Source organism: Elephantulus edwardii, unplaced genomic scaffold (genome assembly GCF_000299155.1).
Source record: "Elephantulus edwardii isolate Elephantulus edwardi_28Jun2011 unplaced genomic scaffold, EleEdw1.0 scaffold00063, whole genome shotgun sequence".
Classification (NCBI taxonomy): Eukaryota; Metazoa; Chordata; class Mammalia; order Macroscelidea; family Macroscelididae; genus Elephantulus; species Elephantulus edwardii.
Window position 1 is genome coordinate 5,995,078 of NW_006399813.1, and position 13,007 is coordinate 6,008,084.

At 45.3% G+C, this 13,007-nt stretch overlaps 1 protein-coding gene across 3 annotated transcripts in view; it reads left to right on the forward strand.

Moving 5' to 3' along the window:
* The window catches only part of SRGAP2 (SLIT-ROBO Rho GTPase activating protein 2), a 306,462-nt gene that overhangs the window by 280,791 nt on the left and 12,664 nt on the right, over positions 1-13,007 (forward strand). For all 3 annotated transcript variants that reach the window (XM_006887926.1, XM_006887927.1, XM_006887928.1), the window contains exon 17: positions 8,742-8,966. In XM_006887926.1, coding sequence (XP_006887988.1) covers positions 8,742-8,966 — 225 coding nt within the window. The remainder of the gene's footprint in view (positions 1-8,741; positions 8,967-13,007) is intronic.

Genomic DNA, 13,007 nt, shown 5'->3' on the forward strand with positions numbered 1-13,007 from the left:
CAAAAGGACAAATATTACATGATGCCACTGTTGTAGAATGGGACTGTCCTTGGGGTTGGGGAGAGACTGAGTAAGATGGGTTCAATAATGTATATTGCACTGAAACAGAGGAGGGAGAAAACTGTGTAAAAGAGAGATGTGACTAGGTATTTCTGTCATCACAGGAGTCTAGAGCGAGGGCTACACGGTGGAGGGGACCTGGGGGAGGGTTTGTAAAACAATGAAAGAATCTTTTCTTTTACTTTTCCATTAAAAAAAAAATCCCTCAACTGTTCATGTGTCCAGCATGGTGATGGTGTTAGGTACCGTCCAATTGATGATGACACATACCAACCCAGGGAACAACAGCCTGGAGCCTTGGCCTAGCCTGAGCCATTGTCAAACGGCAATCTCTGCCACGCTCAAATCCATTTTTTTTAAGTCACTGTGTCAATCCTTCTCATTGAGGATCTTCTCTCTTTGGCTGACCTTTCCCAGCATGATGGTTTTTCTTTGGGGACTGGCCCCTTCTGACAACAAGCCCAGAGTGTATGAGATGATGTTTCACCATCTTTGCCCCTAAGAAACATCCTGGCAGCCTGGCCCAGGCTGATGTAATTACTCTCGAGTTGGTCTCCTCTCCTTGACTAATACCTGCCCTCAAAGGGAGTGCAGTCTGTTCTCCTGATCAAGATTCACCACGTGGTGGTTAAGCAGGTGAGAGAGACAGGAGTTACTGTGCATAAACACAGTGGCCTCTTAGCTCTTTCTTTTCATCACACTTAAAGGATTGTAGGAGGGAGGTGCAGGCAGAGAGATACATCTTGTAGAGCTATAGATGATGGCCACCACTGTTTGGATAAAAACATGAGAATAACCACATTCTAAAGAGTCATATTATTCTTTTTGTTTTAATTTTTTTTAGTGACAATAAATTCATTTATTTGTTTAATCATGTTATACACACACTCCAGTTAGAAATAGATTTACTTACTGACTAGAATACATTAGTTGTAAACAGTCACGTTTTTAACCTTATATTATCCAGACAAAATATATTTTCTAAAGTTATGTAGGTTTTCATTTCTTCCTCATTGTTTTTGGTGTGATTCCATTTCTTATTTGTAATGCAATTGGGTTGATTTGTTTTTTGTTGGGTTTTGGGGTGGTTTTTTTTTCGATTTTAGTGAATGTTTACAGAGATTTTGGATTTCCATACATCATTGTTGCATTTTTCTCGCTGCACACACCCCTGCCCCCAGTTTGAAAAATAAAAGAAAAATTATTTCATTGGTATACAATCACACACACCTCCGCCCCAAGTACACTCTACTATGCAACCCTCATTCTGGACTCTTGTTTTTCATTTTTAAATAGTTACTTTGTTTTCTAATTGGAGAGGGAAAGACTGATTTGCTCACCTGTGTTTCATTGAAAAGATTTTTTTTTTCTCACCAAAATAGCAACAGTACTCATATTTCCTGAAATAATAATAGAATTCAAAGCACACGTGGTAATGAAGACGACCTTCGTGGGCGGAGCCGGGTGGTAAGTGGGTGTGACTGACAGGTCCATCATAAATTAGCAGGGAGTGCCCGATGGGGACTTTGCTTCAGCCCTGTCTTTCAGGACCCTTCTTTGTTAACTGTGTGCGCACTATTCCTTGTTTGTGACTTATTCTCTCCTTGTATTGCTGTGTATCACTGAGTCAGAACTGACCTTCAAGCAGGTTTTCAAAGGCAGTAAATCCCGTAGGAATAGATTGCCCATCCTACTGCAGGGCAGCTGGTGGATTTGAACCGCATGCTTTTGGGACTGCAGCATAGCTTCTTACCACTAGGCCATCTCAAACCTCTTTTTTTTAAAAAAAAGTTACTGTCTAGCAAACCTTGTGGGGATTTGGGGGTGGGGGGTGGGGTGTTTGTTTAATTTCTTTTTTTCCCTTCTTCATTTTTCTACTCATTTATTTACAAAACTAGAATACAAATTTGAACCAATTCTTTCCATTTCCCTTACCCCCCCCATCAAATTGTACAACCGAATGATTAATTCCCTTTTCCTCCTGCACATCCACATCCCTCTGCTTCCAGCCTCTCCCATCCCTCCTGGATCCTTATACTTATTCTACAATAATGGTTTTACACAATATTTATCCTTGTGGGACTGAGTTAGTTCACTCAGCATAATGCTCTCCAGTCCCTCCGAAGTTAGGTAATAATTTGCAAAGTTATTGCTCCTGTGTGCTGCATAGCAAGCCTTGTTAATAATTAATCATTTTCTTACATGGCCTTGATATTGATTATCTATTGTGTGTGTAATCGGTTCTCAAACTTAGTAATTTACATCAATAAGTATTCATTTACTCACAGTGCCTGTTGGCTGGGAATGCAGGACTACTTAAAGTAGCAGGATTGGGTCCCCTTGGACTCGATATCTCAAGCTTCCAGTGAGAGTTTTGACCAGGGCTGTGGTCTCATCTGAAGACTTGATGGGGTTGTTGAACTGAGGGACTCAGTTCCTGGCTGTCTGTTGGCTCTGGGCTTCTTCTAGTTCCCTTCCACATGGGTCTCTCCATAGAGCAGCTCACAGCATGGCAGCTGATTCCCTCAGAGTGAACGAGTAAAGGAACACCCAAGATATAAACATAGGCTTTGTAAGCTGATCTCAGAAGTGGTCACCCAGCATCTCCTCTGCATTTCATTCACCAGACACAAGTTAATAACTGTAGCCCACCCTGAAGGGGTTAACTTACAAAAACCCTAGGAAGCCAAGAGGTATTAGAGGCTTCTCACCACAGAATAGGTACTGCCCAGCTGTGGGTAACCCCCAGCTGGGTGTGGGTAATGGGGGTGGGGGGGGTGTAACGCCTACTTCACTGCAACTGATTGTTTGCTCACCTTTTGAAACCTGATTTCTTCAGATTTCTAATAATAGTCTCCTCACTCAGCTGCTCACTCAAAAGTTGGAAGTTCAGGTCCATCGAAAAGTATCTCAGAAGAAAGAGTTGATGATCTACTTCTGAAATATCAGCCACTGAAAATTCTGGGGAGCACTGTCCTGTTTAGACAGACATACGGGAGGTCCCCGCAAATAGGCATCGACTTGATAGCAACTTGTTCAGTCTCTTGTTCGTACATACTGTCGTGAGCTATTAACTGAAAGGTCAGTGGTTCAGATTCACCCGTTACTCCGTCAAGAAGGATGAGATCCTTTCCTCCTGGGAGATTGCACCATCCCCAGTGGAGGGTCACCAACCTCAGTGGAGGGTCATCATGAATTAGCATCAGCTCAACAACAGTGATCATCAAGGAAAGTCCACAGATTGCCTGCATCCGTGAGAATGTTGGAAATGCAACCTCTTACCCCTCCCCACGAGACCTACCCAATCAGAATCTTCATTTTCACAACATCTCTAATGAGTCATGTGCATGTCTGAGTTTGAAAACACCACTCCCTTTCAGTGTCCACTCCATCAGAAGGACGCCAGCATGCCTCTCGGAGGTTGACACTGCCCAGCTCCTCTCCAGAAAGACTGAATCTTGCTCTAAATCTCACCAACTTCCAAGTGCTCCTGGTTTGGGAAGCATGTGTGTGGGCTCTTCATATGTTTATAAGGAGTGTTTTGACTCCTGAATACAACTGAAAAAGAAGTGGATTTGGATAGCTTTGGAAACTCACTGAGGCTCATGTTTTTATCCATTCATTTATTTGACACATATTTATTGGACACGAACTCTAACTCACAGCATCTCCTGGATGCTTTTGAAGCCGGTGGTCTATAGACTTCCTTTGATTACCCACTGCTGTTAAGTTCAAGTTGATGCCTTTGAGCTGTGGTTTTAGAGAAGAGTACTGAACATCTCATGGACCGCCAAATGAACAAACATGTTTAGAGAAGGTGCGGCTAGAGTGTTCCTGGAGGCAAGGATGGCAAAGTTTCTAATTACATACTTTGGACATGTTGCTAGAAAAGGCTATTTCTTGGAGGACATTATGCTTGGAAAAGTGAGGGACAGCCAAAGAGAAGATGACCTTCAACAAGATGAGTTGACACTTATAGTGATTGGGCTTGAGGGTGTTAGAGATTGAAAAGATGGCACAGGATAGGACAGCGTTCAGATCTGTTGTTTGTAGGGTCCTTTGAGTTGTCAACAACAACTCGCTAGAGAAAAAGACCTGGCCATCTCATTGCATGAAGATCGTAGCTGGGAAGGCGTATGGAGCTGCTCTGCTCTGGCTCACACAGTCGTTGAGTGAGAATCGACTCGGCAGTACCCGTCAACAGCAGTGTGCCAGGCCCTGTTTTAGCACCTGGCTATGTGATAGTACACCAAACAGTCAAGGTCTCTGCCTTCCTGGAAGTTACCGTCTCTTAAGAGGAAGGCAGACAAAATTCATACCGTATCAGAAGATACTGTGCTGCAGAGAAGAGTAGAGCAGGTAGTGGAGTAGGAAGATGCCAAGAGTGAAGATATGCTGTTCAAGGTAGAGGAAACATCACTGAGGTAACAGTGAGTAGTGGGGTCAGAGGAAAAGTGAGCAGGAATGCAAGAACCACATAGAGAAAGATACTCGGGGTGACCAGCCCTTGCATTACATGCACTGGCAGGTCAGCTAAGCAAAAGACTAAGAGCTGACAGAGCAGCCTGGGGAGCATAGCCTTGGTGAGTACCACATGGGTGGCGTGGAAGGACAGCATCCTGGGGTGTTAGGCTCGAGGGCGAAGAAGTGGAGACAGCAGGTGCAGACAACCTTCTAAGGAATTTTATTATCTAGAGAAGCAGAAGAGTGGATGGAGGTGTGGGGCCGAGAAGAGAATGTTAAGATGGGAGGGATTTCTACCTGTTAGTATGCCACTGGTGATGAGCAGTGGAGGGGGCAGAAATTGATGGAGGAGAGAGCAAGGATAGTTGTGTAAGTGATTCTGGAAGAGTGAGAGAGGGTGGAGTTTACTGCACTGGTTAATAGACGTGGGGAACACGACTGTCAAGGAATACCTTGGAAGAATCAGCCAGAATCACCTTTTTTTCTTATGTCTTAGCAAGCCCTTTGGGGTCACCTGTGGGAGGCTGCTGTACCACAGGTTTATAGAGGGGAGTTGTGATGTCTCCTAATGCAAAACCTTTAAAGGCCTGAGGAACTTCCATTGTAGGCTTTGCCTGGGGTCTTGGCAACTAATATAATTTCTCTTCATCCCTATCAGACTCCACCTCATGTGCATACTGTCTCACCCATAAGTGTGTTATTTGTTGCCATATCCAACCCCTGGGGCCTGTGAAGCTGAGAGTTTTTAAGTAAGCTGTTGTGTATTTAAAATAATGCATCCTGGGGATTTGAGTCTTAGAAGGTCCCATTTAACGATTCTATTCTCTCCTGATATGCACATCAAAAAAACTTCTCCAGGAGGGTAAAAAGGAAAGTTACAGACTGGGAAAAATATATTTGGGAATAACATATCTGATAATGGACTCATATCTAAAATTTATGGAATACTCTAGCACCTCAACAAGAAAAAGGTAAACAACCCATTCACAAAATGAGCACAGGATATGAACAGAGACTTCACCAAAGAAGGAATTCAGATGGCAGACAAACACAGAAGAAATGTTCAAAATCCCTAGCTGTCAGAGAGATGCAAATCAATACAACCATAAGGTAACAACATCTCACCCCAGTGACTAGAGCAAAGTTTGGCAGAACAGCAAACAACAAATGCAGGCTAGGTTTTGGAGAGATTGGAACCCTTATTCACTGCTGGTAAGAATGTAAAATGGTACAGTGCCTATGGAAGACAGTATGGTTCTTTCTCAAAGAGTTGGAAATAGAAATACCATTTGACCCAGTAATTCTCTACTAGGAATATACTCTTAAAAAAAAAAAGAGTACATGCACACCCATGTTTATTGCTGCATTATTCACAATAGCAAAGAGATGGGAGCAACACAAGTGCCCATCAACAAATAAATGGATAGGAAAACTATGGTATATTCACACAATGGAATACTACACAGCACTGAAAAACAAGGAATTAATAAAATATTACACAGCCTGGGTGACCCTGGAGAACTTTATGCTGAGTGAGATATCTCAGTCACAAAAGAACAAATACTACCTAGTGCCATTGTTATAAAATAGGACAGAAATGGGGGTTGGAGGAAAACTAAGAAAAGAAGAGATAAATAATGAATACTCTATTGAAACAGATGAAGGAAACAACTATTTAAAAGGCATTATTTGTATGAAAACAGTCCAGAATAAGAGGTGCATAGTAAAGTGGACTGGGGGGCAGGGGGAGGGAGGAAATTATGCAACAATGAACCAGTATTCTTTTAAAAAAGAAAAAGTGAACTAATGTGGGGTAGGGAAGAAAATGTGCAACAATGAATGAATGAAAAGCCACTTCCCTGTAAACTTTTGATAAAATCACAATGTTAAAAAGAAAAAAAAACAGTGTGTCCAAAGCATAATGTTCCCCATGGGGAGTTCTGATTGGGGAAGTAGAGTCCTTGACTTGATAGTGTCTGTCAGAGGAAGAAGGTCAGTAGATTCCTGTGAATTCTTAGCTGCCCCATGTCTGGAGCCCCGCTGTCTAGTCCCTGCCTAGATCTTCCATCAAGAAGCAAACAGAACTGGAATTATAGGGGGGAAACTGAAATACCCCTTGCAGGCCGGGCACTGTGCCAAATGCTTTACATAGATTATCTCATTTAATCTTTAAAACAGCCCCATAAAAGACACACTTTTATTGCCCCATTTTACAATGAAGAAAGTAGGGAACTAGAACAAAGTGATGGAACTAAGACTCAGAACTAGGTCTATTTAACTCTAAAATCCTTGAAGTGGCTTCCCCCTCATTTAATTTAACCAAGGAGGCAAATGCACACATCATTGGAATTTAAAAATCCTGAAAAGTGCAGCATGAAAAGCAGTTGGCCGCCCCGGTCCTAAGTGTCTTACCACCCCTCCACAAACCTGAAACCTCCCAAACAAACCCTTGGCCATTGAGTCACTTCTGACCCACCGTGGCCCAATATGCTGAACCTTTTTAGGATGCACAAAAGATGATTCATTAGAAATAGAGTACAAGTCTTCAAGGTGATGCTATGCATAGAAATCAATTCCAAAGGAACCTGTTACCAATGTGTACTTTAGGTGTTTCTTTAAAAATAAAAACTCCACTGTAATCTCAAAGGCATGCAGTTCGAATCCACCAGATGTTTGGCTGGAGGACAGGCAGTCTCTTCCTATGCCAGTCAGATCTGACTTAAAGGCACACAGCAAGAAAAAAAATAAATAAAAATTCATGGTTTTGAGGTCTTCTGTAGGATAATACCTTCAGGTTCTGTAAGGATTATTAACATGGTGATTCTTAATGCAAAATTATATGCATTTTTTGTGTACATACATGACGTTTTGGTGTATTTTGTTTTGTTGCTTCAAGGGTCTACAATTAGAGCCACAGTGGCAACAGACTTTATAAACATCCGAAGCTCATTTTCACACATGTTCTTAGAGGGATGAAAGGGTGATGCTACCTGGCTCAGCATCTGGTGAGAGTCCTGGATCTGATCAGTTCAGGCATTAGTCTCAGGGGCTCTGCGGGGCCTCCCCAGTCCTTTTACTGAGACCAATAGGAAAGTTGACAGGGTGAGGGGCCAGGGAACATACTGGAATCTTCAGTGAAAGAACAAACCACTGAACTAGAGAGGGACCTGCCCAGTGCTGTCAGTCTGAAACAGACTGCCTGATTCTGATGAATATCCACTCAGATGAAAGTGGCTGAGTCTTCTCAACCTTCTCGTTGGCTTTCAGGAGACTGGTTCCTCTCAAGGTCTGACACAGTCAGGTGCCGAGGAATCCAGCGGGGCCCTGTGAGCAGGGTAGAGCTCCTTGACAAAGCTGGCAGCTCTGGGCCTGTATCGAGAGCTGACCCAGGTCAGGGATGGGCCAATGGGGATTCAGTAGGTGCAGTGACTGAAAAGGTTTGAGTCCTTGGTCAGGCTGGACGTATGACTGAGCTGAGAAGGAGAAATTCCCTTTATAAAAATAATACCCAGCAATAATCAAGTTAGCATTCAGAAGAAACCTAGGCAAAGCTGAATAGCATGCTGATCTTTTCCTGAGTAAATCCTGCATGTAACAGTAGAGGAGGATAGTATGAGAATGAAAAATGACCACATATAAGCTCTTCTGGAAGGAAATTCACTGTTTGATAAAATCCACTAATTGGTTGACTTTTAAAAAAAAAGTCAAGAGTCTAGCATGGAATTTCTCTAAGAATTTGGTTATTTTGCTCTGAATTAAGCTAACCAGTACACAAAGCCTGTGTCCTCTGCCCATGTCATTTCCAGGGCAGCCTGAGGGTCCCCGTCGGCTCTCTGAATTTAGCACGTTGCTCTGTGAGAGCTGTGTCCACCTCGGCAGAGTGCAGGACCTCACGTCACAGTGGATTTGGTGGGCTAGGTCCTACCAGAGTCGGGGCAGAAAGTGGGGCTCAGAGCTTCCAGGAGTCAGCACTGCACCCCTTCCACTAGGATGGAGTGTGTTGGGCACCCCCACTCTGCCTTTCCTTGGCTCCTGAGTTACCGTAGCAGTGACCGTTCCCTTTTCCCCAGCTCAGCTTTCTGGAAGGACTGACATCCGGGAGGGCAGGTGGCGGTTTGTGGACCTTCTGCTTCTGCTCTTGGCAGTGCCCTTGTGAGGGGGTTTTCTGGGCATTCATGCAAGTGCTCTCCCGCTTGCCCCCTTTCCTTCCCCTCCAGCTTGTCACAGTTCAGTGAGGAGAACATGATGGACCCCTACAACCTCGCCATCTGCTTCGGGCCCTCGCTGATGTCAGTGCCCGAGGGCCACGACCAGGTGTCCTGCCAGGCGCACGTGAACGAGCTGATCAAAACCATCATCATCCAGCATGAGAACATCTTCCAGAACGCCAGGGAGCTGGAGGGCCCCGTCTACAGCAGAGGTGGAAGCATGGAGGATTACTGGTAAGGGGCTCGGGCCAGAGGAGGCGAGGGGTCACACACACACACTGGCCTGGGGGCCAGATGGCCAAGTGAAAACCAGCGGGAAATGCCCAGATCCTCACAGCCTCACACTCTTCAGGCTGCCAGGATGTGGGGGTGGTGGAGGCTGTCCCCACCGTGTCAACCAACAGAGGAAGTGCCATTTCACGCCACCTCCTTTTCTTAGACATTCTGAATGCCATTCTGAAAGACAATGGCAATAGCAAGAATGGTAACAATCCTGAAGTCAGTAGTGTCCTGTCCCCAGCTGTGTGCTGGAGAACCGTGATCCTGGGTCCCTACCCCGGACAACTTGGAAATGAGACATTGCCTCACTGTGACATTTGTAACAGGATAGTTTGAAATGACTTAAGACATTTGTAACAAGCAAGGAGAGGAAGCACTATTTTCACCTACTTGGGCACATCCCCAGTCATAGAAATTAGGACTGGTTTCTATGAGGCAAGGTCTTTCATGACAATAGGTGGGGAGTGGAGCTCTTAAAGGAATCCATAGGGCACATCTTTGCGCTACAGAATCACTGTGTTCCTTTTATAGATGAAGTCGCTGCAGCCAGAGAGGCCAGTGACATCATCTTTTGAGCTGCCCTGTGACAGGGATTCCCATCCACTAGCCCACACAGCCTCCCGGGATTCCACCTCTAGTTCATTTTTCCACCAGCCACAAAGATAGCTGTCTCCCTCCTTCACTCCCTGATGTCTCTTACCTCCTCCACTCTCCTGCTAAACGGTGTTTCAGCCTGAGCTGGAAGCATAAGCCAGTCCAAATCAGATTCTGTCTGAATTCAACATCTGGAACCAATTCTGCCAGCCCCATTGCGATTGACTGAGGTAAGGGAGGACAGGGAAAGTTATTTACTCAATTAGAAGCCCATTGGTCCACACTTGTCCCTCGCTCCTACATAAGGAACCTCTTACTGAAAGAGTAAAGGAGCCATAGTCGTGTATCAGAGCATCATAGTGCAGGAGAGATCCCTGCGTCCACCTCCCTGCTCTATTGCAGATCCCAGCATCTGGATCAGAACTGGAAAAACACAGGCTTGTCAGCCTGGAGAAAAGGCTCTTTGTTACTGACAGATGGTTGGTGGTGACTAGGGAGGTGGTTGGTCAGTTTGGCCTCAGCCTGCTGATAAGCTACAAGGAACTTGGGTATGAGACCTGCAAAGTTGGGTTTTTCGCCCCTTGTGTAAACCATTCAACCCTTGAAAAGCTTTAGAATAGCAGTCCCATATCTGGCTTTACTTCTCTCCTAAAGTTGAGCAAAACGTCTACTCCCTTACCGTCCACTGGAGGCTATTCCTTAGAATACAGGGTTCCCCCTGCTCAGCTTTTCCTCCCCAGCCCTATTGAGCAGAAAGAGCCCCCAAAGGGATGAGACCATTAAGAACAAGAAGGTTTTCTCCAAGGTGTCCTCCCGATGTCCAAGTGCTGTCCTTCAGACACTTGTCTGCTGCCACTGTAAAGACCACGAGATTAGTCAGAAACCTGGCCACAGCCTGAGTGAGACACCCCTGGGCCTCAGGCCAGAAGCACCCCAGGATCAAGAGTCAGTGGCCTGGACATAAGTGGCTGGTCTGAAAGTTCCATCCTCTCCTCTCCTATCCTTGGGAAGTGAGGAAAATGTCAGTGAAGTTGGGCCAGTGAAGGTGGTGATAACAAGCACCTTGCAGAGTGATCACGCAGGGAAGGGGACCCCGAGGCTGCTTGGCCTCCCTGCAGGTGGAGAGGAGAGGTGAATCCAGCGTACCACCCTCACCTCACCCTCCTCAAAACCACCGGAGCCTGGTTTTCTAGCTCCATCTGCTGTGTGATGGGGTGCTCTGCTTCTGAGAGCTCAGGTGTTACAGACATGAGGGGTGTTTCTGGGTGGGATGATGGACTGGAACAAGCATATGCTTTTAAGACTAGATGAGAGCGGAAAGATGCAGCAGCTTTCAGAGCAAGGCCTGGACCGGCAGCACCTGCATCCCAGGCCTGTTAGATGTGCAGATGCGTGGGGCTCCATTCCAGACGTACGGCATCAGGAACCTGTTCGTCATCCATTTATCTCCAAGCTCTCCAGGCTACGCTGATGCTCCCAGAAGTTTGAGAGCTGCTGCTCTAGCTGCATAGCCCGGTACATGAATTCATCAGCAACTCAACTCATTATCCTTGAGTCACAACCATCTGACAGCTCACCCTTCAGTGGATTTTCAGAGGCTGAAAACTGTGTGAGAGAAGATTGCCCATCTTTCTCCCTCAAAGTATCTGGTGGATTTGAACTGCGTACCTTTGATTTGGCAGCATAACTCCCTACCATTAGGCTACCAGCGGGGAAAATCAAGCTCTTGTTCTATATACTCTGAATGCCTGGGCTTCTTCTCAGAGGGGTTTCAGGCCCTGAAAACAATTAAAAAAAAATGTCCATGCTTTTTGACAAAGAAAAAATCCCTCCCCCCCCCCCCCCCCCCCCCCCATGTTCTCTGGTATCTATAAAATGTCTTTGGAACGGACTTAGTGCACATGAGTAAATTCTGAACTCTGATCTCTGAGGAGCTTCCTAGGGCAAGAAGACTCATGCTCTGGAGAGGGAGACACAGTAGGGATCGGAGTAGAATCAGGGAGACCATGTTTGAGTGGATGATCATATTTCCAGAAGACCACCTAGAAAGGCTCACTTGTTCCCACTTGCTACCAGAGAAGGGAGCCTCAGAAATTAAGCTGAATTTTCTCAGGAAGTAAGAACCTCCTGATTCCTAATACCATGTCCTTTAAAGTTCATGAGCCAGGAGAGCCATATTTCTACTTTACTAATAATTTCCAGGGTGCTTTGGTGGTGTTCAGAAGGAGATGTGGTGCTCACCCAAAGACTGTCTTTCTCTGTCAGTTTGAGTACACCAGGGCTCCGAGGTAGAAAGGTGGACAACCTCCTCCTACATGATTTACAGCCTCGAACATCCCCTAGAGGATCAGCTATGAGTTGGTTCCAACTCAAAGGCGTTAACTTGAGTTGAATAACTTCCCAGGCCATTCTCTTTTCTCCAACTTGGTTGTTTTCAGACTCCGTGAATTTGCTTCTTCAAGAACTAACCCAGTTCCCACTCCCAGCTCTCTTGCAGAGTCTAACCCACAGCAGACTTTTCTTCCTCTATCTTGTTTCCATGCGTGAGCCCATCATTATAGTGACTATTTCAATCTCTCAAGTAGAGTCTTTCTCTCCTTCACTGCCCCCTCCACCTTCCCCAGCACAATGGCTTTATTTCCAAGAGCTGGCCCCTCCTGACAACATGTCCAAAACATGTGAGGTGCTGTTTCACCGTCTTTGCCTCTTGAGGAGCACCCAGGGTGAACTTCAGAGATTATGAGGATGGTGTGAGATAGGGCAGGGCTCTGATCTGTTGTTCATAGGGTTGCTATGAGTCAAAGTCACCTCAGCGGCACCTAACAACGGCAACAGCAACATCCTGTTTCCACACTGCCCTCTGATTCACCACCCGTTTTCTCACTAGTAGACCAGCTAAACCACAGAGTAGGCATGAGGCATCAAGCAACTCAAGGAAGAAAGGAAGTACCATTTGCTTAGAAACCTTCCTGGGCCAGACTCTTTACTGAATTATTTCATTGCTCCCACACATAACTCTGTGAGATATGTAGGTGGCTATCCTCAAATTACAGATTAGACAGTTGCAGCTTATAGAGGCTGAGTAATTGCCCAGGGTCACACTGTTATCCAGGCCCAGAGGTGACTTTGGGATTCAGTTGCATCTGATGCTGAAATTCAGTATTTCCTTCCCACACCTTCCCTCCTGGAAAACCAGAAGGCCTGCATAATTAGCATAGATGGCCAGCTCTTGAGGAGTTGAGTTGTTCCGTATTTTCAAAAGAATTTACTGTGTAAGTTCAAAGGTACTTTACTTGGTCTAAATCCCAAATAGTCAGAAGTAAGTCTTTATCCTAGAAGTAGCCTACAGAACTTGTGAGCCTTCTATTGCCTTATGAGTGTTTGTTTATTGTGTGCAGTTAC